The sequence below is a fragment of the Capricornis sumatraensis genome, chromosome 10, assembly GCF_032405125.1.
Source record: "Capricornis sumatraensis isolate serow.1 chromosome 10, serow.2, whole genome shotgun sequence".
NCBI classification, from domain to species: Eukaryota; Metazoa; Chordata; class Mammalia; order Artiodactyla; family Bovidae; genus Capricornis; species Capricornis sumatraensis.
Genome location: NC_091078.1, coordinates 56,283,138 through 56,306,933, shown reverse-complemented (window position 1 = coordinate 56,306,933; position 23,796 = coordinate 56,283,138). Strand labels below are relative to the sequence as shown.

Sequence of the window (23,796 nt, the reverse complement as noted above, 5' to 3'; positions counted from 1 at the left end):
GTATCCAGTATATATGGACAACAGCTTCTTTAGCCATTCAGCTGTTAATGAACATCTAGGGACAATTGTTAAAGACTTTATTGAATTTGTTACAGTATCGCTTCTGTTTTACGTTTTGGCTTTTGGCCTCAAGGCATGTGGGATCAGACCTGTACAACCTGCATTGGAAGGCAGAGTCTTCACCACTGGACCACCAAGGAAGTACCCCCTTCCCCCCAGGACTCTTACTTGAGGCTGACTTTCTTGGACTTCATGTTCAGGGCAGTGTTGTGGGCCAGAGCCAGCTTCTCCTTCTCAAGCGCCCCTCCCTTCTGGTAACATTTGGCAGCAACCTGGAATAGACCAAAGGTTTCTATTCCCAGCAAGGTCATGGAGAGGACGCAGGAATAAGAGAGCGTGCGTTGTTCCATGTTGGCACAAAGCCCTGGGCTTCACTGCAGCCGAATTCAAGAGGAGGGGGCCTCACTGTGGCCAAATTCAAGAGGAGGGGCCTCATTGAAGCTGAATTCAAGAGGAGGGGCAAGAAGATGCTGAGATGTTGACGAAAACAGCCAGAGAGGATAAAGCCCAACAGAGTTCACGGTTAACACTTCAGACTCAAAGCTTCTTTTTGGTAACACCCAGAAGCCATGGAAAAGGCACTTCAGACATGTTTTTACAGGTCACCATAACAACACTCTCATCTCATCTTCAACAGCCATGCAGGAGATATTTCATCCTTCTCACTGTATTTGATAGCATCCTCAGGTCAAGGACATGAACAAACTGGCCCAAGGTCACCCAGCGGCTTTTCTGGGTGCAACACAGGTCCCCTCTAGTCGGTAACAAACAAGGCTAGTGGGCAGGATTGGTGGGGCATGGGTAGAAATGGGGACAGAGCTGCTGTCCCAACACACATCCCAGAAGATGACTGACCAGAACTTTGCCACATGCAGACCTGGGTGGAGCAAACAGAAAGTGGCAGATCTCTATCCCAGGGGAGTCGGCCTGTGTCCTGCTGGCAGAAAGCTGCTGACATCGTGTCTCCAAGGCAGAAGTTCATGTTCTGCCCAGCATGTAGAGATTAGGTCTCAGGGTGGGGAAGGGAAGGATTAAGTGGAACTTACTGGTGTCCTGGAGAGGACATCATCTCTCCCCCTACCCCCACCCCAGACTCTCTGTCCCAGACTCCCCAGTCCTGTGGGCCGCCTCTCATTGCTGACCCGTGCCATGCTCCTTTCTGCTACAGGGCCTTTGCACACATTCTTCCCTCTGATTGAAATGCTCTTCCATCCCTCCTCTGCCTGGTTAACTTCATGTGTCCTACAGGTCCCAGCCCAAGGCTCCCCTCAAAGCAGCCTTCCCTGGCCTCTCCATGCATGACAGGTGGCTCTGAAGGCAGCTGGTCATTAATCTATGACACAGGGGACAGCCAGCACTGTGCCCTCTTCTGTACATCTGTCATGCCTACCGTCACAGCCCCCCGACCTAAACACAATGCAGGGCTCACTGCTCAACAGGAATATGCTCAGTGAACGAATCTCAAGGGGTTTCCATTTGTACAGTGGTTCTGGGACACTCACTGACATGCAGCCAAAATCGGTACGCCTCCTGAGTCCCAAAGCCCTTGTGCAGAGCCAAAATAAACTCAGGTGAGCAGGAGGCTTTTTATAACAGTCTCATCCGTGCTGCTCCCCTCGAAAGATTTTAGAGGTAAACATTCAAAAGGTATTTTCAAAGGGATAAAGAATTGGAAATCCATGGGCAACATGTATAACACCAGCTGTGTTCTGCAGGGAGTAAGGGAAAGAGTGAATATAGTTTTCCTATTTCATACCCACTACCCACTGCTCACAGTCCCTCCATATCCCCTCTCTGAAAAAAAAAAAAAAAAGTCTTGGTTTTATAACAACAGCCAGGTGCTTAATGTTCCTTGCCAATTACAAGAAGGATGGGCAGTGAATACAGCTCGGGGCTCAGTCAACTTCTGCAGCTGCAGGTTTATGGAAATCCTATCCTGACACAGCCAGACACACAACAGTGCAACCTGCCTTCTCCTCCCTCACGCCTGACGGCAGGGGTAGCCACAGGCTTTCACGCTTCCCATTCCCCTTATGGAGCAGCTCTACAGCTTCTCCCCTGGGGAGTGCAGCCTGTTCCCCGTCCCTCCCGATAGGACTCCTCAGCAGGCAGAGGCCAGGACCCTCCCTCTTCTTGTAATCATCTGTTGGCACTTGGTCAAAATGAAAGGCTGTCCTGACTGTACAGGGGGAGGAGGAGGAGAGGGAGCTTTCTGCACGGCGGGTGACCTGATGTTACAGAGGCAAGAGCAGCACCAGCAGCATGACCCATGACCCCCTCGTCCCGGTGACGAATGCAGGGATGAGAGACCAGCTGGTGAGGCCCGATGAGACCCCAGGACACGCAGACGCACCACTTACCTTCCAGCACTGGTGTTTAGCGTAGTAATCTCCTTGTGCGATCCACTCCTCAGGGGTCGAGGTCTTAACAAACATGCTATCATCAAGGTCTAAAAGGAAAGAGAAACGTGGGTTTGCCTCTCTGCAGATTCCTTCACTGAAACCTGTTGTTAATGGCTCGATTTTGCTGTGACAAATTTCAAGCGTTGAAGCCCTAAACTTTGTCGCTTGGAGTTTGACTATCTTTGGAGACAGAGTCTTTAAAGAGGTGGTTAAGGTAAAAGGAGGTCATGTGGGCAGGCCCTGATCCAATCTGATAGGCATCCTTATAAGTAAAAGGGCAGGCTTCCCAGGTGGCACAGTGGTAAAGAATCTGCCTGCAATGCAGGAGCCATAAGAGGCACAGGTTCTATCCCTGGGTCAGAAAGATCCCCTGGAGAAGCACATGGCAACCCACTCCAGTATTCTTGCCTGGAGAATCTCATGGACAGAGGAGCCTGGCATGCCATGGCCCAATCAGCTCAGTTCAGTCACTTTGTCACGTCTGACTCTTTGCAACCCCATGGACTGCAGCACGCCAGGCCTCCCTGTCCATCACCAACTCCCGAAGTTGCTCAAACTCATGTCCATCCAGTAGGTGATACCATCCAACAATCTCATCCTTTGTCGTCCCCTTCTCCTGCCTTCAATCTTTCCTAGTATCAGGGTCTTTTCCAGTGAGTCAGTTCTTCACATCAGGTGGCCAAAGGATTGGAGTTTCAGCATCAGTCCTTACAATAGATATTCAGGAGTGATTTCCTTTAGTATTGCCTGGTTTGATCTCCTTGCAATCCAAGGGACTCTCAAGAGTCTTCTCCAACACCACAGTTCAAAAGCATCAGTTCTTCAGTTCTCAGTTTTCTTTATGGTCCAAATCTCACATCCATACATGACTACTGGAAAAACCATAGCTTTGACTAGATGGACCTTTGTCAGCAAAGTAATGTCTCTGCTTTTGAATATGCTGTCTAAGTTGGTCATGGTTTTTCTTCCAAGGAGCAAGCATCTTTTAATTTCACAGCTGCAGTAAAGCTACAGACCAAGAAAATAAAGGCTATGGTCCACAGGGTCGCAAACCGAAGTGTGACATGGAAACCACACAAGTGACTAAGCATAAGAAGGGAATCCTTATAGAAACTTCCCTGCCAATCTAGTGGTGAAGACTCTGAGCTTCCACTGCAGTGGGCACGGGTCTGGTCCCTGGCCGGGGAACTAAGATCCTGCATGCCGTGTGGTGTGGCCAAAAAATAGGAAAGAAAAGAGAGATTAACACATAGAAAGAGACACCAGGAGCTGACACAGAGGAAGGAGAGTACACAAGCAAGAAGAGAGGCCTCAGAAGAAACCGAAGCACTAACTGCTTGATTGATCTTAGACTTCTAGCCTCCAGAACTGAGACAATAATTTCTGCTGTGTAAGCCACTCAGTCTGTGGTACTTTGTTGGGACAGCTGGAACAGATGAACACCTGTGCTGTCTGTCTAGCAGTCATGTAACACAGAGTTTAGCTTACCAAGCCAGGTCATGGAGGGTTTGGGGAGAAGGAGGTGGGGGTGAGAAAGGACACTCTTTTGTTTTTTGAACTGTGTTACCTTCCTTTCCTGTGGCCATGAATTAGAAGACAGGCAGTAATTTCTAATTCCTCCTTGAAAACCCAAAGCCACATTGCTCTTGGCAAACTCCCATGCTGGGCTTTAGCAAGGGACAAGGTGACGGGATGTGACAGTATTTCCAAATGTGCACTTTGCCCTCATCACAGGAAGCAACCCGACACATTCTTTATTTCTTTTTTCTGGCCACGCACCTTATGGGATCTTAATTCCCTGACCAGGGATTGAACCTGGACCCTCAGCAGTGAAAGCGCAGAGTCCTAACCGCTGGGCCACCCAGGGATTCCCACAGTCTGACACATTCTTGTTGGTGGATACAGACTACCGCATCCACCTCATGTGGGTCCCGTCTATGAGCCTCAGCAGCTGGTGGTGACTGTACTGGGCCTCCCCTTTTGACCACCCCCGAGCATCGTCAGCCGGGGTTCGACACTCCCTGGGGGTTCCGAGCCACAGCTTCACGAAACATGTGAAACGCTGACTCTCTGGCAAATGCCACAGCCAAATCTGAGCCTGAACGATCTGAGACCCCCGGGGCAATGACTGTCAACCAGGCCAGCTCTCTAGAAGGCACATGCTAACCCTTGCAGCCTGACCCTCCCTGGTGCCATGCGCTGTGTGCAAAGCTGACTGTGCAGCATCTGGCTGTGACACCATGTGCACTGAGTGCCCAGGTGACATCTTATTCCTGCAGCAAAGCCCTGCAGGATCTCTGCATCTGGCCGGTGACCTCTGCCGGTGTGCAGTGAAGAAGCCCCCCAACTGCAAGGTCACCACACTCATCCCCAGTTCCCCGCATGGTAGAAACAGCTGTCCTCAAAGACTTTACCACGTGCAGCTGACAACTCACAACGAACGCTGGATTTCTTGTATTCTTCACGCAGCCAAGAGATAAATAGCAATCCTCTTTCATTTTGAATTTTTTAAATTAAAACAAAATTGCTATCTTTGAAATAACCAATAAGGACCTGTTGTAAATCACAGGGAACTGTATTATTACACAACGACCTAAATGGAAAAAAGAAGTTGAAAAAGAATAGATACGTGTATATGTATAACGGAATCACTTTGCTCTACACCTGAAACTAACAGAGCACGGTTTATCACCTATACTCCAATATAAAATAAAAAGAATTTTAAAAATGTCCTATCTTGATGATCTCCTATAATGGGTGCCAGATTGTGAGCATAAAAGTGACTATGAGCTGCCGGAAAGAATAAAAACCACCATGGTAGGCCAACCCACTCATTTTGCTTTTATTAACAGTTGAGGAAGTGGAGGCCGAGGAGAGAAAGTAGGAGCTGAATTAAACCCTGCGGCTATACAGGTGGAGAGTTCTAACGAGAAGGCAGCTTACGCTCAAATCTTCGATTTTTCCCTTTATAGCACCAGGCTCAGGCCCCAGAAACAGAGCGTCCAACCCCAGTCCCCGACTGAGCCTTTGGCTGGAACGGGAAACAGTCTCCATAAAACTGGCTTACTGGTCTGTTGTGGAGCCTGGGACTTTGCTCCCATCTTTAGAGGAATTCACCCTGGCTTGGAGGAGCCAGCCTCCCCCCAAGAAAGAGAACAGTTTTCTTCTTCACGAGAGTTGATTATTTCTCTCCTAGTTATCCCATCAGGAGAACTTGATTCCATTTTTTAATTAGTTAGCTTTTGTAAATTATGAAAACAATACATGATAATGTTGGTCTAAAAAAAAAAACCAAAACACTGCAAAAAGCACAGAAGGGTATGATGGTGAAAAGTTAAAGAGGTTCGTATCTAATTAACAACCTCACACCCACCAGTCCAACACCAGAGGAACCACTGGGAACAGTTTCACCTTCAAGGACACTTCAGTTGTATCTAGTTTCTTATAATTACCAGTGGGGCTGTAATGGTGCACGTATTGTTATCTTGGAGATTTTATACAAGAGTATCTCTGGATGGATCCCTAGAAGTGGAATCACTGGGTTAAAAGGTACATGCTTTCTTTATCTTAATAGATATTGCCAATCAGCTGCCCAAAAGCCCACAGAAATTTGTCTTCTTCCAATAAAGCCTATTTTCTCTAACCTTTGCCCGTGACTCTCACCTTTAAAGGACAAATAGAAGTTCTTCCTGAAGGAGTCAACGCTCCCAATCTCATTACAACCCCACTCTCCCGTGAACTTCAGCAATGAAGAGGAACACTCATTTCTCAGAAGAATATGGAAAAAAAGTGCTTTCCCAAAACTATACCCTTTATACCTGGCCATAGAGCAGCTGAACATGCTTTCTCGCCAACAGCCAGAATATTTTGAGTGCTCACCTTTGTTTTCATCCGTTTTCACAACTTCGACAAATTTCCTCTTCATGAAATATTTGAATGCAGGAGCCCGCTTCTCTGGGTTTTCATCAAAGATCCAGAGGTTGACCCGAGCCCGGGTGATGGCCGTGTACAGCTGCTTCAGCTCCCCGTTGAGGAGCTAAAGACAAGATCGATGCAAAGACTTGAGTCTTCAGGCTACAGTACAGGGTGTCTCCCTTCAACGGGCTTACTCCAATTTTGGAGAAATATTCAAATAGTAAGTTTTACAAAGTACAGCTCAGACTTGAGCACATGTGGGGAACTCCCCGAGGCCACAGGACGGGGAAGCTCTAGCAAGGGGTACCCATAGTACTGACCCACCCTTGCACCTGCTGTGCTTGTCCATTTTGAAATAATTACAGATTCATAAGAAGTTACAAAGATACTACAGAGAGGTCCCATGCATTTTTCACTCAGTTTACCCCAATGCTTACATCCTACCCAATGACTGTAACTTACTTTTCAAAATGTCTTTTCTTATTTGACTGCACTTGGTGTTTGTTGTAGCACGTGGTACCTTTAGTTGTAGCTTGTGAGATCTAGTTCCTGACCAGGGATCAAACCCGCGCCCCCTGCATTGGGAGCAGAATCTTAGCCACTGGACCACCAGGGAAGTTCCTATTGTAACTTACTTTAAAAATCGGAGCAGTGAGAATTCCCTGGTAGTCTAGTGGTCAGGAGGCTTCTCTCGTGGTTCAGGGGTAAAGAACCTGCCTGCCAATGCAGGAGACTTGGGTTTGATCACTTGGTCAGGAAGATCCCGTGGAGAAGGAAATGGCAGCCTACTCCAGTATTCTTGCCTGGGAAATCCCATGGACAGAGGAGGCTGGCAGGCTATAGAGTTGAACACAACTGAGCGATGAAACAACTAGTGGTTAAGACTGAACTCTCAGTCCCAAGGGCATGTGTTCAATCCCTCGCTGCAGAACTAAGATCCTGCTAAAACAACAGTGGATTTGTGCCCACCCAGAGGCTTGTAAAGCTTGCCGGTAACTTAACAACTATGTGCAGAGCCTTCCAGGTATTTATAGGAACAGCTGGATAACTGCTCCTGTGTCTGTTTTCTACTTTGTAGGAGACATAAAACTAAGCTAGTATCAATAGTTTCTCCCAAAGCTTTCAGTCTGGCAGGTTCGGTTTTCTGTAGTGTTGCCTTCACCCTTGACGACTCTCAAGATCTCCGCAGAGCTTCTCATCTCTGGCCTCCTTCCGAATGATGGAACTGGGATGCTCAGGGAAGCAGGGTCCCTTCACAAGGCTGGAAGACAGCAGTCTCCACTGACTACAGTCGTGGACTTCACTTCTGAGTTCCCCATTTCTGAACAGAGACGAGTTCCAGAGGTGAACAGAAGGTACTACCCTCTGTGGTCCCTCCCATCAAGCCTGGCTGTCTGTTGGGAAGCGGGGCTCACCAGCGCTGAGACGGCCTCCATTCCTTTCCTGTCCTCCATGCCCTGCAGCTGACAGTCAGGAAGATCTGCAGCACAGGCTCCACCTCTAACCCCATCTTCTCAGCCGAGCCCTGCTTACTGCTGCTGCTGCTGCTAAGTCGCTTCAGTCGTGTCCGACCCCGTGTGACCCCACAGATGGCAGCCCACCAGGCTCTGCCATCCTTGGGATTCTCCAGGCAAGAACACTGGGGTGGGTTGCCATTTCCTTCTCCAATACATGAAAGTGAAAAGTGAAAGTGAAGTTGCTCAGTAGTGTCCAACTCTTCGCAACCCCATGGACTGCAGCCTACCAGGCTCCTCCGTCCATGGGATTTTCCAGGCAAGAGTACTGGAGTGGAGTGCCCCATTGCCTTCTCTGGCCCTGCTTCCTGGCTCCCCATCAAACCAGAGTGTGGACCCCTGGCTGATACTCACCTTGTACATTTCCGGATTCATGGTGGCAGCCCGGCCCTGGGAGGAGCTGCAATTTTCCAAGGGCACCTCAATCATCGGCCGGCTTTCCTCTCTGCACCCGGAGGCCGAAGGAGCAAATGAAGAAATGATCTTCCATTCCTTGTAAGCCTGAACAACGAAGACAAATGCAAGACCAGCAGAAAACGCTTCCGTAGCATACACCCATCTTCCCCGGGGCTCACAGAGAACTCAGCCCCTTTGCCTGGCATAGGGGCCAGGCCTTCAGCACCATCTGGGAGGACAGGGCTTTTGTACGGCCCCAGTGGGGGTCCGAGCCCAGGTGGCCCAGCCAGGGACCAGGGAAGTTACCGCAAAGACCCCAAGATGCTTGGCCCGGACAGCCAAGAAGCAAATACAAGTGCTCACTTCCAGGAGAAATGTTAGGGCCTGGAGCTTCCTGTTGTTGAAAGCGTGCCACACACAGAACGGAGAGAGGAAACCTGCGTCCTCACCTCTATTCACAATGCGTTTAAGAAATTCCAGTTAGGTTCGGTTGTTAAGACACATGTGGCGCTTAGGGTGGTACCCTCAGGGTCCATCCATGTTGTCACAAATGGCAAGGTATCAACTGTATAGTGACAAGTGGAAACTAAGTTTTTTAAGGTTCATTTTATTTTTTATTTTTCGGCCATGCCCTCAGGGCATGTGGGCTCTTAGTTCCCCTACCAGGAATTGAACCCACACCCCCTGCATTGGAGGCACAGAGTCTGAATCACTACTTGTGCCAAGAAAGTCCCAGAAACTAAATTTTTGGTGGTCAGTATGCTGTACAGTATGTATTAATAGAAGTAGACATACAACTTTGTACATAAGCAACTTATAAGCCAATGTTGCCTCAATAAAAAATGTCTAAAAATATAAACACAAACGACTTTGTGTTAAGCTCTGGGTTTCATATGGCTAAGAATCACAAATAACAAAGATTAATCACAAATAACAAATTAATAAAAATTTAATTACTGCTGTTACATGTGAATAGTTACCAATATTCAGATGAATAACAGAATACAAATTTATTAATTCATAAATTATTTTTACATCTATTTTATAAAATATATAGTGTTGCCTTTACGTCAGCAAAACTACTAGTTGTGTTATAACTGGGGCGGGAGCGGGGATGGCTTCCCAGGTGGCAATAGTGGTAAAGAACCCACCTGCCAATGCAGGAGACATAGGGAAACAGGTTTGGTCCCTGGGTTGGGAAGATCCCCTGGAAGAGGGCATGGCAACCCACTCCAGTATTCTTGCCTGGAGAAGCCCATGAACCGAGGAGCCTGAGAGGCTACAGTCTATAGGGTCGCAAAGAGTCACAACTGAAGTGACTTAGCATGCTGTTATAATGGACTTTTCACATAATTGTGTTTCAATAAATGACCAGGATTAAGAGAGTAATTGCATCCAAAGTGTAAATAATTTGAAATATTTTCACTGAAAGTATGAATGATAGGAAATGTAGGAATAAAAAATTAAAATTATTTTCTTATGATTTAGAAAAAAAAAAGACACATGTGACAAGATTCCCTAACCAAGTGATTCAATCAAGGAAGGAACAAAGGAATTCCCTGGCAGCCCAGTGGTTAAGACTCAGTCGGACACGACTGAAGCGACTTAGCAGCAGCAGCAATACAATAAAATGGTATCTTTTGACACTAAAATTGAATTTAACACAATTTTCACGTGCCACGGAATATTATTTTCATTTTTTTCTTAACCATTTAAAAACGTAAAAATCTTTTTTAGCTCACAGGCAGCAAGCTGGGTTTGGCCCCCAGGCCATGGTTTTCGGACCTGGGAGAGGCAAACCTGACTGGATTACTCGCAGTATTTACAGCTGGGAATTCCCATGCAACTTCAGATTTCCTACTTTACTGTGTCTGTAGGGAGTCGGTACTCAACTCTCCCATCCTTCAGTTTTTTATAAAATGGTGATCCCTGCCACCTATGTATCTTTTCAAGGATGATGGAGACGTAGAGGCATACAGTGCATCACCTCCCTTCAGTTCCTCTGTAATGAACTCCATACATACTAAGTTAAATGCTTTAAACACTATTACATAAGAGTGGTTATGCTACTAACTGACTAGGGAATTAATCACCACGTTCTGAGAAGAGATGCGAATCATGTAATCATTTAAGTAACTGGAAGCTGAAAAAAATTCTCCAAGACACATCTGTGAAATGTTTTCATCTTTGTAAAGCTGTTTACCCAACTTGTTTGCCAGAGGAAGCAGGCCCAGACCCACGTGCTGACATCTGAGGGGGTCTGGCGGCCGGCAGAGGTGCAGGCTGGCTGAACTTGGAAAGGCCAGAGGAGCACCTGTATTTCAAAACTGCTCGAAGGAGGTGCAGAAGCTGTTCATACAGCACACGATTAAGCTGCTGCCAGGAATAAACCACATCTCACTCTCAAGACAGAGCCTCCGAGGAAGGAGCACGTGTACGGATGGCAAGAATGCAGGCTGGCAGCGACTTTGGCAATAACAAGAAGAAGCATTTAGAAGTCTTCCAGCTTCTTCTCTGGGGATTAATAATTGTGAAGGAAGAAGGCTTAGAATCTGCCAGCAAGGCTTCCTTTGTGGGGCTTGTTCTCTAGGTTGGTTCAGCAACCCTTCCAAGTTGTGGTTTTGAAAGTCCCTTCTGTCTTAGTTAGACATGAGTGGGGAGGAAGGGCCTCCCTGCTGGGGCAGAGTGTCAATGGCAAGCACCCCTCCAAGTCCTCACAGCAGGAGAATTCAGGGGTGGCTGGGAGGATGACTGCCCCTTCCAGTGAGTCAGCAATCTTACAAGAGAAGGCCTTGACCTAACCATTCCTCGGTTCCTTTCTCATCTCAGAAGACAGTCCTAATGTCCACGTGGTTGAACAGGTTAACAGTGAATTCTCTGAAGAGAAGAATCACAAGCCAGGGCAACAAGAAGCCCCCTACACACACACACACACATAGGGTGTCTGCCAGACACACACTTCAGGGATGGAGAGAGGAGTCCTCCCCTGTGTCAAACAACAAATACCCTTTAGCAGCCTTCTTTCTTCAAAACAAACCCCACGTGAGCAGCCAGACCATGGACGTGTGGGGACTTATGTGACTTCTGTCTTTCCTCCCTTTTGACTGAAGCATCTCCTCTCATTTGCTGACCGGCACCTTTTGGTCTTGTGGTTGTAAATGATAAACTAAAGGTGACCTCTGTGCTGGGAGTGCATGATTCCATTCTCTGGTATTTGGGAAGCAACATACCAGAAATCTTTCTAGAATTCTCATTCTGTTGTGGGATGAAGTGGTGTTACCACAGGTTTTAGTTTGTGATTGTTTTAATTTCATGCAATTCACTGAGCCACTGGTGGGAGTTTGGGGTTAAGGTATCCAGGATTTTGCCATTCTAGGATCAAGGTGAGAGACACAGAGTGGACCACAAATTATGAGCCGAAGCCCAGATCTCGTGGAGCTTCTTACTAGCACAAGCATACAACCGGCACTTAATAAAGGACAGGAACAACAAAGTCTTACCCCTTCCTCTTTTAGAAGAGCCTCGGTCCAACCATGACCAATGGATGTATTATGAGAGAAAAAAGTTAGTCCTCAGAGATTAAAAGTGGTTCTAGGGTTAATGAGAGTGCACTGATTTTATTAGCAAAAGTCAATAGAAAAGGAACGCACTTGAGCTACCGCAATGATATGTTCATTGTGGAAGATTCTGGAAGCTGATTTGCTTTGCATGCGGGGCATCAAAAGGAAAGGAGTACAGTGGAAATATCATGAGATTTGGAACTCAAAGCATCTCAGTTCATCTCCGAGCTCTGCCACCTATATTAGGAATTCAGGCAACTTAACTTCCATGACCCTCGGTCTTACATGTAGATGAAGGTCATAGAAATACACACACCCTCAGAGGGTTGGTGGAGGATAAAGTGAGATGATGCATTCAAAAAGCACTTTATAAACCGTAAAGCATCCATAGCAATATCAGTCATAATTATCGTCAAGGCAAATGTGACATTTAAAAAAAAGACGAGGAACAAAACCCAAAGGACCCCTTTTAAAGGGTTGTTTCTGGGGCAGATTTTAAGGAGTCGAAGCTAACAGTGCTCTTGATTTGAGTATGAAAACAGCCCCTTAAACCATGCGCCATGTGCGATGAGAAATCTGCCACAGGGGACCGGGGTGCAGCCAGCAAAGTCCCTCCAGGAGACCCAACAGCATGGTCAACAGCCAGCCTGAGCTCCCACCAGAGACAGTGATGAAGAGCAAGCAGTGGCTGCAAAACTCAGAACCATTGAGTTGGTGGCTCTATCCACAATGTACTGAGCTCGGGAAGAAAAACCATCACAAGGACTCAGGAGCCAAGTCAAAACAACCAGGCCAGCAGAGAGGTTACTGGGGGTCAGTCCACGGACTCTTTCACTGCCATCGTGGGCAAGGGCAGCAAGCAGTGGTGGCAAAGCCATGCCAGAAGGGCGCTCAGGCAGGGCGGCTGTTCTCGTCCCCTGCATCACCTGATCCTGTGGCAGGAACCAAAACTCCTGTGTCTTCCTGGAGTTGTCTCTCTATGAATGACCTTGCCCAGTTCTGTCCTCAGAGGGCAGACACTGCTAGCCTTGCCTTCATTTGTCAGGCTCTCCTTAGACCTTGCTCCAACTTGAGCATCCTTGGCAGTCAAGGATAACAGCAGCTAGTGAAACACAGAAGCTGGTACTTGGGTACCAGGCATTCAGAAAAGATGAATCCAAGAGAGCAGGGAAGGGCAGGGCACGGGGAGAGCCAGCCCAGGACACACTATGAGCCAATCCACAGCCACCGTCAAGACGCACATCCAAACTCAGAAAACCTCACACCACATGGATGATGCTCCAAAACGGAAATGGTCACCTGCGGCAAACTCTTCTATTCAGCTCCAAACGCTTTTTCCTGAAGTGGAAGTGAAGTTCAGACATACACATGCTGTGCGAAAAAAGAATTCAGTATGGCATACCTCAGAGTCAGTAAAAAAGTTGTAAAGGAGGACATCATCGAATTCTAAGCCTTTGGCTTCGTAAACTGTTAACACAAGTGCTAATCCCAGCTCTTCTGGAATTTTCTCCTTTGCCATTTCATTAGCTACAAGGATTACCTTGGGGGAGGAAAAAAAAAAGGATTGGAGAGAAAAAACTTCAAATTGTACAAACAGAAATCTAATGAAGCTGAGTCTATTCTTCTGGGAGGCAGGTAATGTCTCCAAAGAGGAGTGGCTGGCGTGGACTAGGTCAGCCAGGCTGGTGGGAATATTAATAACAGTCACTCACTCATCTTTGAAACCTCCTCATCCTAGGACAGAACTACTGAATTCTACCTTGTGGAAGAACTCAGCTTCTCAAACCTTTTTTCAATTGCAAACTGCCTTTTGTTTTAAAACATACAATCTCAAGAAACTCACCTGGTGGGCTCCAAATTCAATGGGCTGGGTTTTTCTTTTGTTGCCTCGAAGCAATATTGCCAGGTCACTCACACTACAGGACTCCAGGACAATCGGCCGGGGACCATCAAAAAGGCCAGAATCCCTTGGAAGACGGTCGAAAGACTCGGGGAAATAGAACTGAAGTAAATCTACCACACCAGATGCCAGATTGAGGATTCCTGGGATAAAACAAGGAAAAAAAAAAGTCAGATGTTACACAACACACCAACATGGCTGGACTTTTTTTTTTTTTTTTTTAATTTTTTTTGGTCACACTGAGCAGGTTGTGGGATCTCAGTTCCCCAGCCAGGGGTTGAACCCGGGCCCTTGGCAGTTAAAGCCCAGAATCCTAACCAGTAGGCCACCAGGGAACTCCCGTGTATTCTGTTTTCTTATTTTAGTTTGCTTTTTTCCCCCGAGAAGCAGTATTGGTCCTGAGAGTACATCTAATTGCGGACAATTTTCAGGTCCGGTTAGATTTTATCACTTTGGCTCTGGGCTGTATTACTCTGGGTACAGTGGACAAAGGCAGGGATGTGTTTACTGTCCTAAGAAGGTTTTGCAGAATCTCATTCCTGGACTACGTTCATGTTAGAGAAAATGACCTCATGAAGAAAAGTCAAGGCAGAAATGTAATCTAAACACTTAGGGCTGTTAGAATGCTAACACCAAGCGCTAATATACAGTGCAAAAAAACACAAGAATTATCACGTCCTCTGTCATTGGCACTTCGAGCACTGGAAACAAGGTTACACGGTAAGAGCTGGATTTTGTTTTTTTTTTTGCTGCACTGGGTCTGCATTGCTGTGCATGAGCTTTTTCCTGTTGCAGGGGTGGGGGCTACTCTCTAGTTGTCACGAGTGGGCTTCTCTTGTTGTGGAGCACATGCTCTAAGCGAGCGAGCTTCACTGGCTGTGGCGCATGGGCTTAGCTGGCCCATGGCATGTGGAATCTTCCCAGCCTAGGGATCGGACCCGCGTCTCCTACGTTGGCAGACAGATTCTTAACCACTGTACCCTCAGGGAAGTCCTAAGAGCTGGATGTTAGCTGGGACAGCAGCCTTGGCTTGCATCTCCCTTTTCCACTATGTTTATACCCAGGGGAGATAACACTATACTAAGAAAAATTGTCAGTGCTAGATGAAGGATTTTCCAAAGAGCTTTCTCCCTGGGTCCCGTTTCTAAGTGCTGAAGTAACAGTGACGGTGAGGCTTACTATATAACAGGTTCCTTCATAACAATTCTCCTGTTTAATCCTCACAGGAGCCTGGTAAGACAGACCAGACGACCCTACTTTTACAGCCAGGGACTCCGAGGTCCAAGAGCTTCAAGAGTCATGAGCTGGACTGAATACAGATCATCCCAGGTCTCCTACCGTTCTTAGGGGCTGTGCGCTGTTTGCCCGACACCAGATAGAATTCTATGAAATGGGCATAGGTGTCCTCATTACTATTACCAAATAGTGAAGGTTAATTTTACTATTCAATGCTACTATTATTAAAAGTATGCAATATAAAGAAATCGAGAATACAAGTGGAAACTTGAGTCTAAGCACATCAGCTGCCACAGTGGTTCAGAGATGTACATTAACGAGAGGACTAGAAAAAGGCATGGAAGTGTTCATTGCAGCGAAAAACTGGAATCTACTTAAATGCCTTTCTAGGCAACTAGATGAACATTTTTTTAGATGAAACTATTTTATATGAACATAATCAAAGAATGGGCTTCCCACATGGCTCAGTGGTAAAGAATCCACCTGCCAAAGCAGGAGATGCAGGAAACAAGGGTTTAAACCCTGGGTTGGGAAGATCCCCTGGAAAAGGAAATGGCAACCCACTCCAGTATTCTTGCTGGGATAATCTCATGGACAGAGCAACCTGGTGGCCTACAGTCCATGGGGGTCACAAAAGAGTCAGACACAACCTAGCAACTAAACAAAAAATCAAAGAACAGACAATAGTTCAACCATAAAAAGCAGTGAAGTACTGAAACATGCTACAGTGTGGAAGAACCTTGAAAACACTGTGCTAAATGAAAGATGTCAGACACCAAAGGTCACATATTGCGTGATTCCATTAATATGAAATGTCCAGAATAGGCAAACCTACAGACACAGAAAATAGACTGGTAATTCACAGGGGTGGTGGGGGCCAGGGGTCGGGGAAGGGGACGAGGAGTAACTGCTAGTGCTCATGGGGTTTTTTAATCACTCTTTTTTAAATCACTCTTATGTGATTAAAATGTCCTGGAATTAGTAATAATAATTGCACAACCTTATGAATATATTAAAAAATGACTAAATTGCCCATTTTAAACAGGTGAATGTTATGCTATGTAAACAAGGACCTCAATTTTAAAAAAGAATAAAAGATGAGGAGAAATATTCACTAAACATATATTCACTACCTAATCAATAAATATATGTGATAAATGCATATATGCATATGGGAAAAAGATCAGAAGGAAATGAAACAAAACGTGAGCAGGGAGCAGCTTTACAGGTGGCTTGAAATTTTTTTTAATACTTTATGTGTTTTCTAAAGTCTCTCAACTCTAATACATATTACTGGGGTTTTTTCTGGTTCTATACACAGAAACATTTACACACAGTCTTCCCTCCATCCTGAGAGGAGGTGGAAGATGGGGCTTAAGCAGTGATCATCTGGGTGGGTTGCTGAGTATATTAAAAAAAAAACAACAAAACACTGTTCACAGGAACAGTTCCCTCTGTCTGTGGAAAAACTTTAGAAAAAGTTTAATCAGAGAAGTGAGACAATGTAGAAGCAAAGAAAAGCAATCCAACAAGACTAAATAATAAACGTTAGTCATTAAGCAAAGTCAAGGACCTTTAGCTCCTCCTCAAGGATCAGAGGTATTCTGAACCATATCCTCTGAGCAGTCTAAGAGATAATGAAAGCCACCAGCCGGAAGATGTTAACTATGTGATGAAAAGACTATAGTCAGGACATGGTGCCACAATTCTGAGAACTGGCCTCAAGCAATATGGGAACAAACTGGCCCTGGAACTGAAGAATGACTGTACTTAAAACAATCAGAATGACACTGATCAGACCACCACACGACCAATTTCAAGATAATGGTGAGAGCTGACTATACTGTTTTTGCACGTGCCCCCTTCCCCCGTCTATAAAAGCACTTGTCCACTGATAGGGCAGTCGGGGGGCAGGGGAGCTGACCTTTGAACCATTTCCGTGTCTCAGAAATAGAGCAAACGTTCCTTTCCACCAACCCTGCTTCTTTATTAGCTTTTGAGCAGTGAGCATCTGGACCACTTGCCCTAAGGTCTGGGCACACAATGGGAGGCCGCACTCTCGCGACATCTGGCTCCTGCAGTTTTCTGAAGTGCAGCCGCTGCCATGACACCGTGCAGGGAAGGCTTTGAAGAACCTGCTGCTCGTGGCTTGCTGGCCCTGAGAAGGGGGCTTGGGGAGATGTCCTAGCAGCTGCTGAAACCATTTGTTTTGAGGATCCTCCCTGTTTCTCCGCTGCTCGGCACTGGGTGCCAACATACTTTCCCTTGGAGGAGTGGAGACAGGAATCTGGACGAGCTGAGGCGCTCCAAGACCCAGTAAGTCCACTGGTGTGCACCCAGCTAACTTCTCTTTTGAGCATGAAGCGCTCTTTGGGCATTTTGTCAGTTAGTTCCGATGTCTGTCTGCCATTGAGGACTGTTTGGAAGCAAGAGTGTCATTTGGGCATTTTTGCCACTTGGTTCTGATAGGTGTCAACCGTTGAGGACTGTGAGCACAAGGTGCTACTTGGGGAATTTTTGCCACTTGGTTCTGACCTGTGTCTAACGCTGAGGACCCTTGGTGAGCACTGAGTGTCATTTGGTTCTGATATGTGTCAACCACTGAGGACCATTCATGTCGGGGAGGTGTTTGTTTGGGACTCCATATGGGTCATCTTCTCAGTGGATCTGTGACCATTCTATCTTCTAATGTGTGAGTTTATATATATATATATAATTTATATTTATATTCCATTTGTGTGATTGGTATTCTTGCTGCCTTTTGTAAAATGGGAAATTCAGGTTCAACTCATTAAGAAAAATTTATCTATGAACCTCTAAGAAAAAAAGAAAGATAATCTTTTTTTAAAAAACACTGTGGGGCCAATGGCATTCTTCAGACTCCAGAGAAAATTGGTTAACATGAAACTGGTTCTTTTTGCAATAGGCAGTTAGAGAAAGGTGGCTTTATAAAATGCTGTTTTCAAAATTCTGACCCCAAGAGAATAAAAATATACCTAGAAGAAAGCTTGAAGTTAACTCTTATCAAGTCCTTGAAATAAAAGCACAGCTCATTCCCCACAATTTCACCCCTGGATTAATTAGTAGAACTTCAAAAGATATTTGGGTTCATTAAATACTTATCCTGTACCACAGTAAAGAGAAACTGTGCTGTGAGAAAAATGTATGTTTTTAAAGATTATGGCATATGTTAAGTTTGCAAATCAGAAAATGCTGACATAACAAATAGTTCATTTACTTGTTTCTTGGTTTTACTATTATCTTTTAAAAGTTAAAAACTCTAAATATGTAAAAATGATAAGGGAAGCATTTCAGGATGTAAAGCAAGTAGGAGATGTGTTGTCAATAAGGTATAAAATATGAAAATATTTTTGCTGAAGGATAAAAGAATAATAATTTTGTCTGGAAAGTGGAAAACAAAATGTGGAACAGTCATAAACTAGATACTAACAGCACTGAGAAATGCATGAACTGCAGCTCTGTATTAACATGCAGAAATCCCAAAACATTGTTATAAGCAAAAAAACAAAGTTGTAGAAAGGTATGTCTGACATGAGTCCATTAAACGAAATTTTCAAACATGTAAAATAACACTCTATGTTGTCCATGGTTGTAGAGGACATCAATGGTGAATTGGTGAGCAGTCTAAAAACCACACAGGAAGTATTCTCTGCGCCTCAGTTACCTCCTTTGTAAAATGGGAGAGATGCCTTCTTTATAAGGTTGTTGTGAGGATTAAAAACAGATACCCAGTTTCCTGGTGGTCTAGTGGTTAGGATTCTGGACTTACATCACCATGGCCCAGGCTCAGTCCCTTGTCAGAGAACTGAGATTCCACAAGCCATATAGCACAGCAAAAGATAAAAAAAAAAAAAAAAAGCAGATACTTTATGCCAACTGCTTGGCATCATGCCTGGCACAGGGAAGAGGAATATGTGAAGCACAAATTAAAATCACCTGAGTTTGCATTATCTCCCACCACCTCCTACCACCCTACTTTTCTTGCTTCTTCTGAAAGAAAAGCTGCTTTCTTTCAGGATTAATGACTTGTAATTGGTGTATCATTATACATTACAGAAGCATGTGCTTCCAAAGTGCTTTAACAAAAGTTCTCAAGCAGTTGTTTACATGTTCCCCTAAAATGTTTCCATGTCATGGCCAACACCTTAAACTGATATTACCTAGAGGTTTATTTCCATTCAACCACAGCTTAAATCATCAACCTAAGAATGAGTAGTGGCATCTACTTAATTTATGGTTACTAAAGGGGGAAAGCAGGGAAAATAAATTAGGAGTTTGGGATTAACATGTACACACTACTATACATATAATAGATAACCAACAAGGACATACTGTATAGGCACAGGGAACTATGCTCAATATCTTATGATAATCTATAAGGGAAAAGAATCTGGAAAATTTTGTGTAACTGAATCACTTTGCTAGATACCTGAAACTAACACAACACTGTATATCAACTATACTTCAATTACAAAAAAAAGAAAAAAAGGGGGATTCCCTGGCGGTCCAGCGGTTAGGACTCCCTGCTCTCAGGGTGGAGGGCTCAGTTCAATTCCTGGTCTGGGAACTAAGATCCCACAAGCCACATGCCACCCCACCCCAAAAGAGAGACAGAAAAAAAAAAAATAAATAAAAGGCAGTGGCAAAAATCCTAAGATCTCTTGTTCATAAGGGTAGTTACTAACAAATGCCAAAATACTGAAGTTGGCTCAGCTACAAGAGCCGAGCAAAACTAAGTCACAGCTTTCAAACCAGCCCAAGGTCAGTGCCAAGCACCTCCCCCATAAGGCAAGCCCAAGGCCTGGACGTACCGGAGTGGGACCTGTAGTTCTGGTACAGCTGGTGGATCTTCTTGGGCTTGCGCACTGCGCACTGCTTGTCCACAGCGTTCCTGCTGGCGTAGTGGAACAGGGAGCGCAGGTCGCTGAAGCGGAAGGCCACGCCCTTCATGATGCTCTGGGCCGTGTCCCCCGTGAGGAACATGGCGTTGGGGTCGTTGATGCATTTCATCAGCAGCGCCAGCTCGGCTTGGGTGAAGTCCTGGATCTCATCACCATAGAGCTCGTGGATGGACCACGGGAGGACCTTGAGCTTCGACAGCCTCTCGGACAGATTGTACAGAACATCCTCATCGTCAAAGTACCCTTTCTGAGACCTAATCTGCTGATACAGGGAGAAGAGGCCATAGATCTCGCTCCGGTCTTCCTTGAAATTGGGGCACCGCTTCCGCCCTAATTGCTTATATACTTCTTCCGTGAGTCTCCCCCCGGGGCAACTGAGGGCCTCAAAAGACCCCTTCAGAAAAGATTTTATTTCTTTCCAGATCAGGGCAGGGTTGTAGGAGGTTTTCCCTTTGATCATTTTGGGCCATATCTCATTGACGAACACCTCAAACGTCACATACACTCGGGGGTCGCTGTCGCTCGGGCGCGTTTCCACAGTTTTTTCCTCCTCGCAGTAGTCCCCATCAGCCTCAGCCTCCTCCTCCTCCTCCTGCCAGTTGGTGATGGTCAACTCTTCCTGCGTGGACCAGCCTACGATGGATCTTTTCAAGCTGCCATCTTCGTTTCTCTGAAAAAACGGTTTGGGCAGAGAAGCATCCAGCAGGAGGAGCAGCTGCTTGGAGGTGACAAACAGGGGAAAGTTCTCATCCCTGAGATCCTGGAGCTTGTGGACATTGGGTTCCAGCGGTTTGTAGTGACTGGTGGCCTTGGTAGACTTGGAAAGCTCCACGAAATTCCTCTGCACCTCCTGGCACAGGACGTGGTTCTTGGTCACGAAGATCTGATGTAAGTGCTCCAACTCAGGGGGCTCTTGTGGGGCGAGTTCTTCCTCCCCTTGGCCGGGCCCTCCTGGCTCCCCACTGGCTCCCTCTGCGCAAGCTTCACTTTCCTGCTCCTCCTCTAGGCAGCCCACCGTTCCCACCTCCACGGATCCTCCCTCCTCTTCCTCCTCCCCTTCTTCCTCCCCACCCAGACCCTCCTTTCTGGGTTCCAGTTCCAACCTTCGCTTCAGCCAGATCTGCTTTGCCAGCAGCGGGCTCTCCGCCTGCTGGGCTTTCTCCCAGTACCCGTGGAATTTCTTCCACAGCCTGTAGAGGCAGCAGGTGGTCTTGCCCGTGCCGCTGCGCCCGATAAGGATAATGGGTTCCAGCGGCCTGGGGTTGAGGCCGATCACCGCGTACTCGAGCTCGCCCACCCGGAACGGGTACTCCACCGTGGCCGTGGTGTCGTTGAGGATGTTGGAGGCCATGTTGGTGCTGAAGCTGTGGAACTTCATGATGTTATATTCCGTCTCCACCGCGCTGGCTGGGGGGAAGTACTCAGGCTCGGCGCGGGCCCCGCCCTTCTCGGCCTCCGTGTCCTCCACGTAGCAGCGGGGGATCCGCTTTTGGATTTTCATATTGGCGGACACCTGGCCCTTGTTGATGCCCTTCAGCTTCTTGCGCAGGATGCAGGACAAGCCCCGGTTGTAGGCGCCGCAGATGGCCTGGATGGAGCAGGACAGCTTGTTGTGGTCTAAGACGATGTCCCAGATCCGTATGATTTCCGTGTAGACCCGCCCGGACTTCTCGGTGGGGTGCGTGCTGCGCTCCGCAGCCATGATCTTCTCGGGGTTCTCGCTGCACCGCGGGGAGAAGTCAATCGCCAGCTCCCACAGCATCCGGGCCGCCTTGTCCAGCTTGGCCTCGAAGAGCTGGATGCTTCCTTTCAGGTTCCTCAGCCGCTTCCGCAGGCCGGGAGTCCACTCACCATTGCCCAGCTTCTGGATGGCGAGGATGATTTTCTTCTTCATGACCTTGGTCATGACCTTGCTAGACAGCTTCTTTAGCATTTCTGAAGTGCACTCGATCTCCCACGTCATGTTCTCAAAGTCCAGGAGGCAGATGTCCATCTCTGACACGCTCCAGTCCTCCTGGTCGTCGCTGCCCTCTGTCTCCCTGCTACCCTCGGGAAGGAGCCCCGGGGCCGAGGGGCCTGCCTGCACACGTCCCTCCGCAGCCTCCCGGGCTCCGGGGTTGTTTCCGCTGCAGTCAGAGCCCCCCGCCCCCAGGGCACCCTGCAGCTCTTCTTTCTCTCCTTCTGTGACAGCTCCTGTCTCCAGAGTCTTGAGGCCCTGGGGACAGTCCTCCGGGAGGGATGAATTCAGTTCCAGCTGCTGAATCAAAGCCGTGATGTCCTGCACGAGGCAGTCTCTCCGAGAGCAGGGCCTGGCAGCCTCAGGCTCCGGCCTCGTGGCCTGGGCATCGGGAAGGGTCTCCCAGCTGTCAGGGACCCTGGCTTCTTTGGGTGGGGCTCGCACAGCGCCCAGCAGCAGCTTGGAGGAGCCCTTGACCTGAGCAGTGTGAGCAGGAGCTGCTGGGCGTGGGGGCTTCCCGGGGTGGGCGGTGGCGTCCTGCCGGCCCCGGCGCCTGCTCTCCGTCAGGGCTTTGTTCCAGGCCAAGAGCAGTGGGTCGTTCTTCTTCACGCGGTGCCGTGCGTCTTTGCCTTCCTTGTTCTTCAGGTTGAGGTTGATGTCAAACTTCGCCAGCAGACCTACCAGCTTTCCCGTGCGTTTGAGCATGCCTTTCTGGAAGAGGATATGCATCAGTGTGTTCCCGTTGCCATCCTGCACATTGGGGTTGAGGTAGGAAAACTCCTCTGGCTTGGACCAGAACAGATCCAGCAGGTGGCTGAGGAAGTTAAAACCGATGTCAGCTGAAAGACACAAAAACCCTGTGAGTGCTAGACAGCTATTCTGGGGAGCAGAGATGCCAGCTGGGGAGGGGTCTTAGAGCACAGAACTTCCCCAAGCATTTCATAACCCAGTGGTTCTCAACTGGGGGCAATTTGCTCCCCAATGGACATGTCACTGTGTCTGGAGACACTTTTGATTGTCACAGTTTAGGAGGTGCTTCTGGCATCTAGTGGGTGGACATCCCACAAATGCACGGCACAGCCCCAAAACAATGAATTATCCTGCCCAACTGTCGGTAGTGCCAAGGCAGAAAAACCCAGAAATCATCTTAACATTCCAATAAGATCTTTTACGTCAGGACCCTTGAAATGATGTAAACAAATGAAAAGTACGTGCAGCTATGGATGGCCGACTTTGAAACATAAGAATCTTCTTCATCAGCCCACGCTGACCATTCACAGTGATGGTCACTCCTTCCCATTGAGCTATGGGTGAGGGGCCAAGAGACAGGGGCTTGGCCAAGAAATAGGCCTTTTCCAGATTGCTGGCTTTCCCAGTAGGAAAGACCAAAGGCCGCAGCATCCTTTCTAATATCCAGTTTCGTCCTCAAGAAAAAGACTGCTGACAGAATGAAGCCTACCTTTGACATCTAGAAAGATGTGGAGCGCAGCATGCAAGGGAGTGTCACCTTCCGTGAGAGAAATACTTCGGGGCTCTGCACCCTTGGTCAAGAGGAGGAAGGCCAGGTCGAAGTCCTCATGCTTCATGCACACAGCGAGCGGCGTCTCCTGGCTGCCCTGGAGACCCTCCAGCAAGGCTGGGGGAGGCAGACAGAACACAGTGAGCCACATCCCAGGGGTGGGACCATTTCTGCCCTTTAGCCTAAAGCAAGAAGGGGTGCTGACCCCGCTTCCAAGGCCCTCCTGCCACCTCCCTTTCTGGGAGGCAAGGGCTTCCCGGTGCCCTCAGGGGAAAGCTTGCCCCCTCCAGGCGTCCTGTCCCTGGGCCTCGTCTCCTTCCCCGTCTCTCCAGCTCCCTCTCCCACGCTGCAGCAGGACCATTGTCAGCACTGCCCTGGAGTAGTGCCGGTGTGAGCGACTAAACTCCCGGTGTCT

At 47.4% G+C, this 23,796-nt stretch overlaps 1 protein-coding gene across 1 annotated transcript in view; it reads right to left on the bottom strand.

Moving 5' to 3' along the window:
• The window catches only part of TRANK1 (tetratricopeptide repeat and ankyrin repeat containing 1), a 76,842-nt gene that overhangs the window by 16,899 nt on the left and 36,147 nt on the right, over nucleotides 1-23,796 (bottom strand). Inside the window, exons 11-18 of the mRNA XM_068983094.1 lie at nucleotides 23,322-23,498; nucleotides 19,816-22,701; nucleotides 13,691-13,890; nucleotides 13,250-13,387; nucleotides 8,246-8,392; nucleotides 6,342-6,498; nucleotides 2,421-2,509; nucleotides 229-332 (exon numbers count right to left, since the gene is read on the bottom strand). Coding sequence (XP_068839195.1) covers nucleotides 229-332; nucleotides 2,421-2,509; nucleotides 6,342-6,498; nucleotides 8,246-8,392; nucleotides 13,250-13,387; nucleotides 13,691-13,890; nucleotides 19,816-22,701; nucleotides 23,322-23,498 — 3,898 coding nt within the window. The remainder of the gene's footprint in view (nucleotides 1-228; nucleotides 333-2,420; nucleotides 2,510-6,341; nucleotides 6,499-8,245; nucleotides 8,393-13,249; nucleotides 13,388-13,690; nucleotides 13,891-19,815; nucleotides 22,702-23,321; nucleotides 23,499-23,796) is intronic.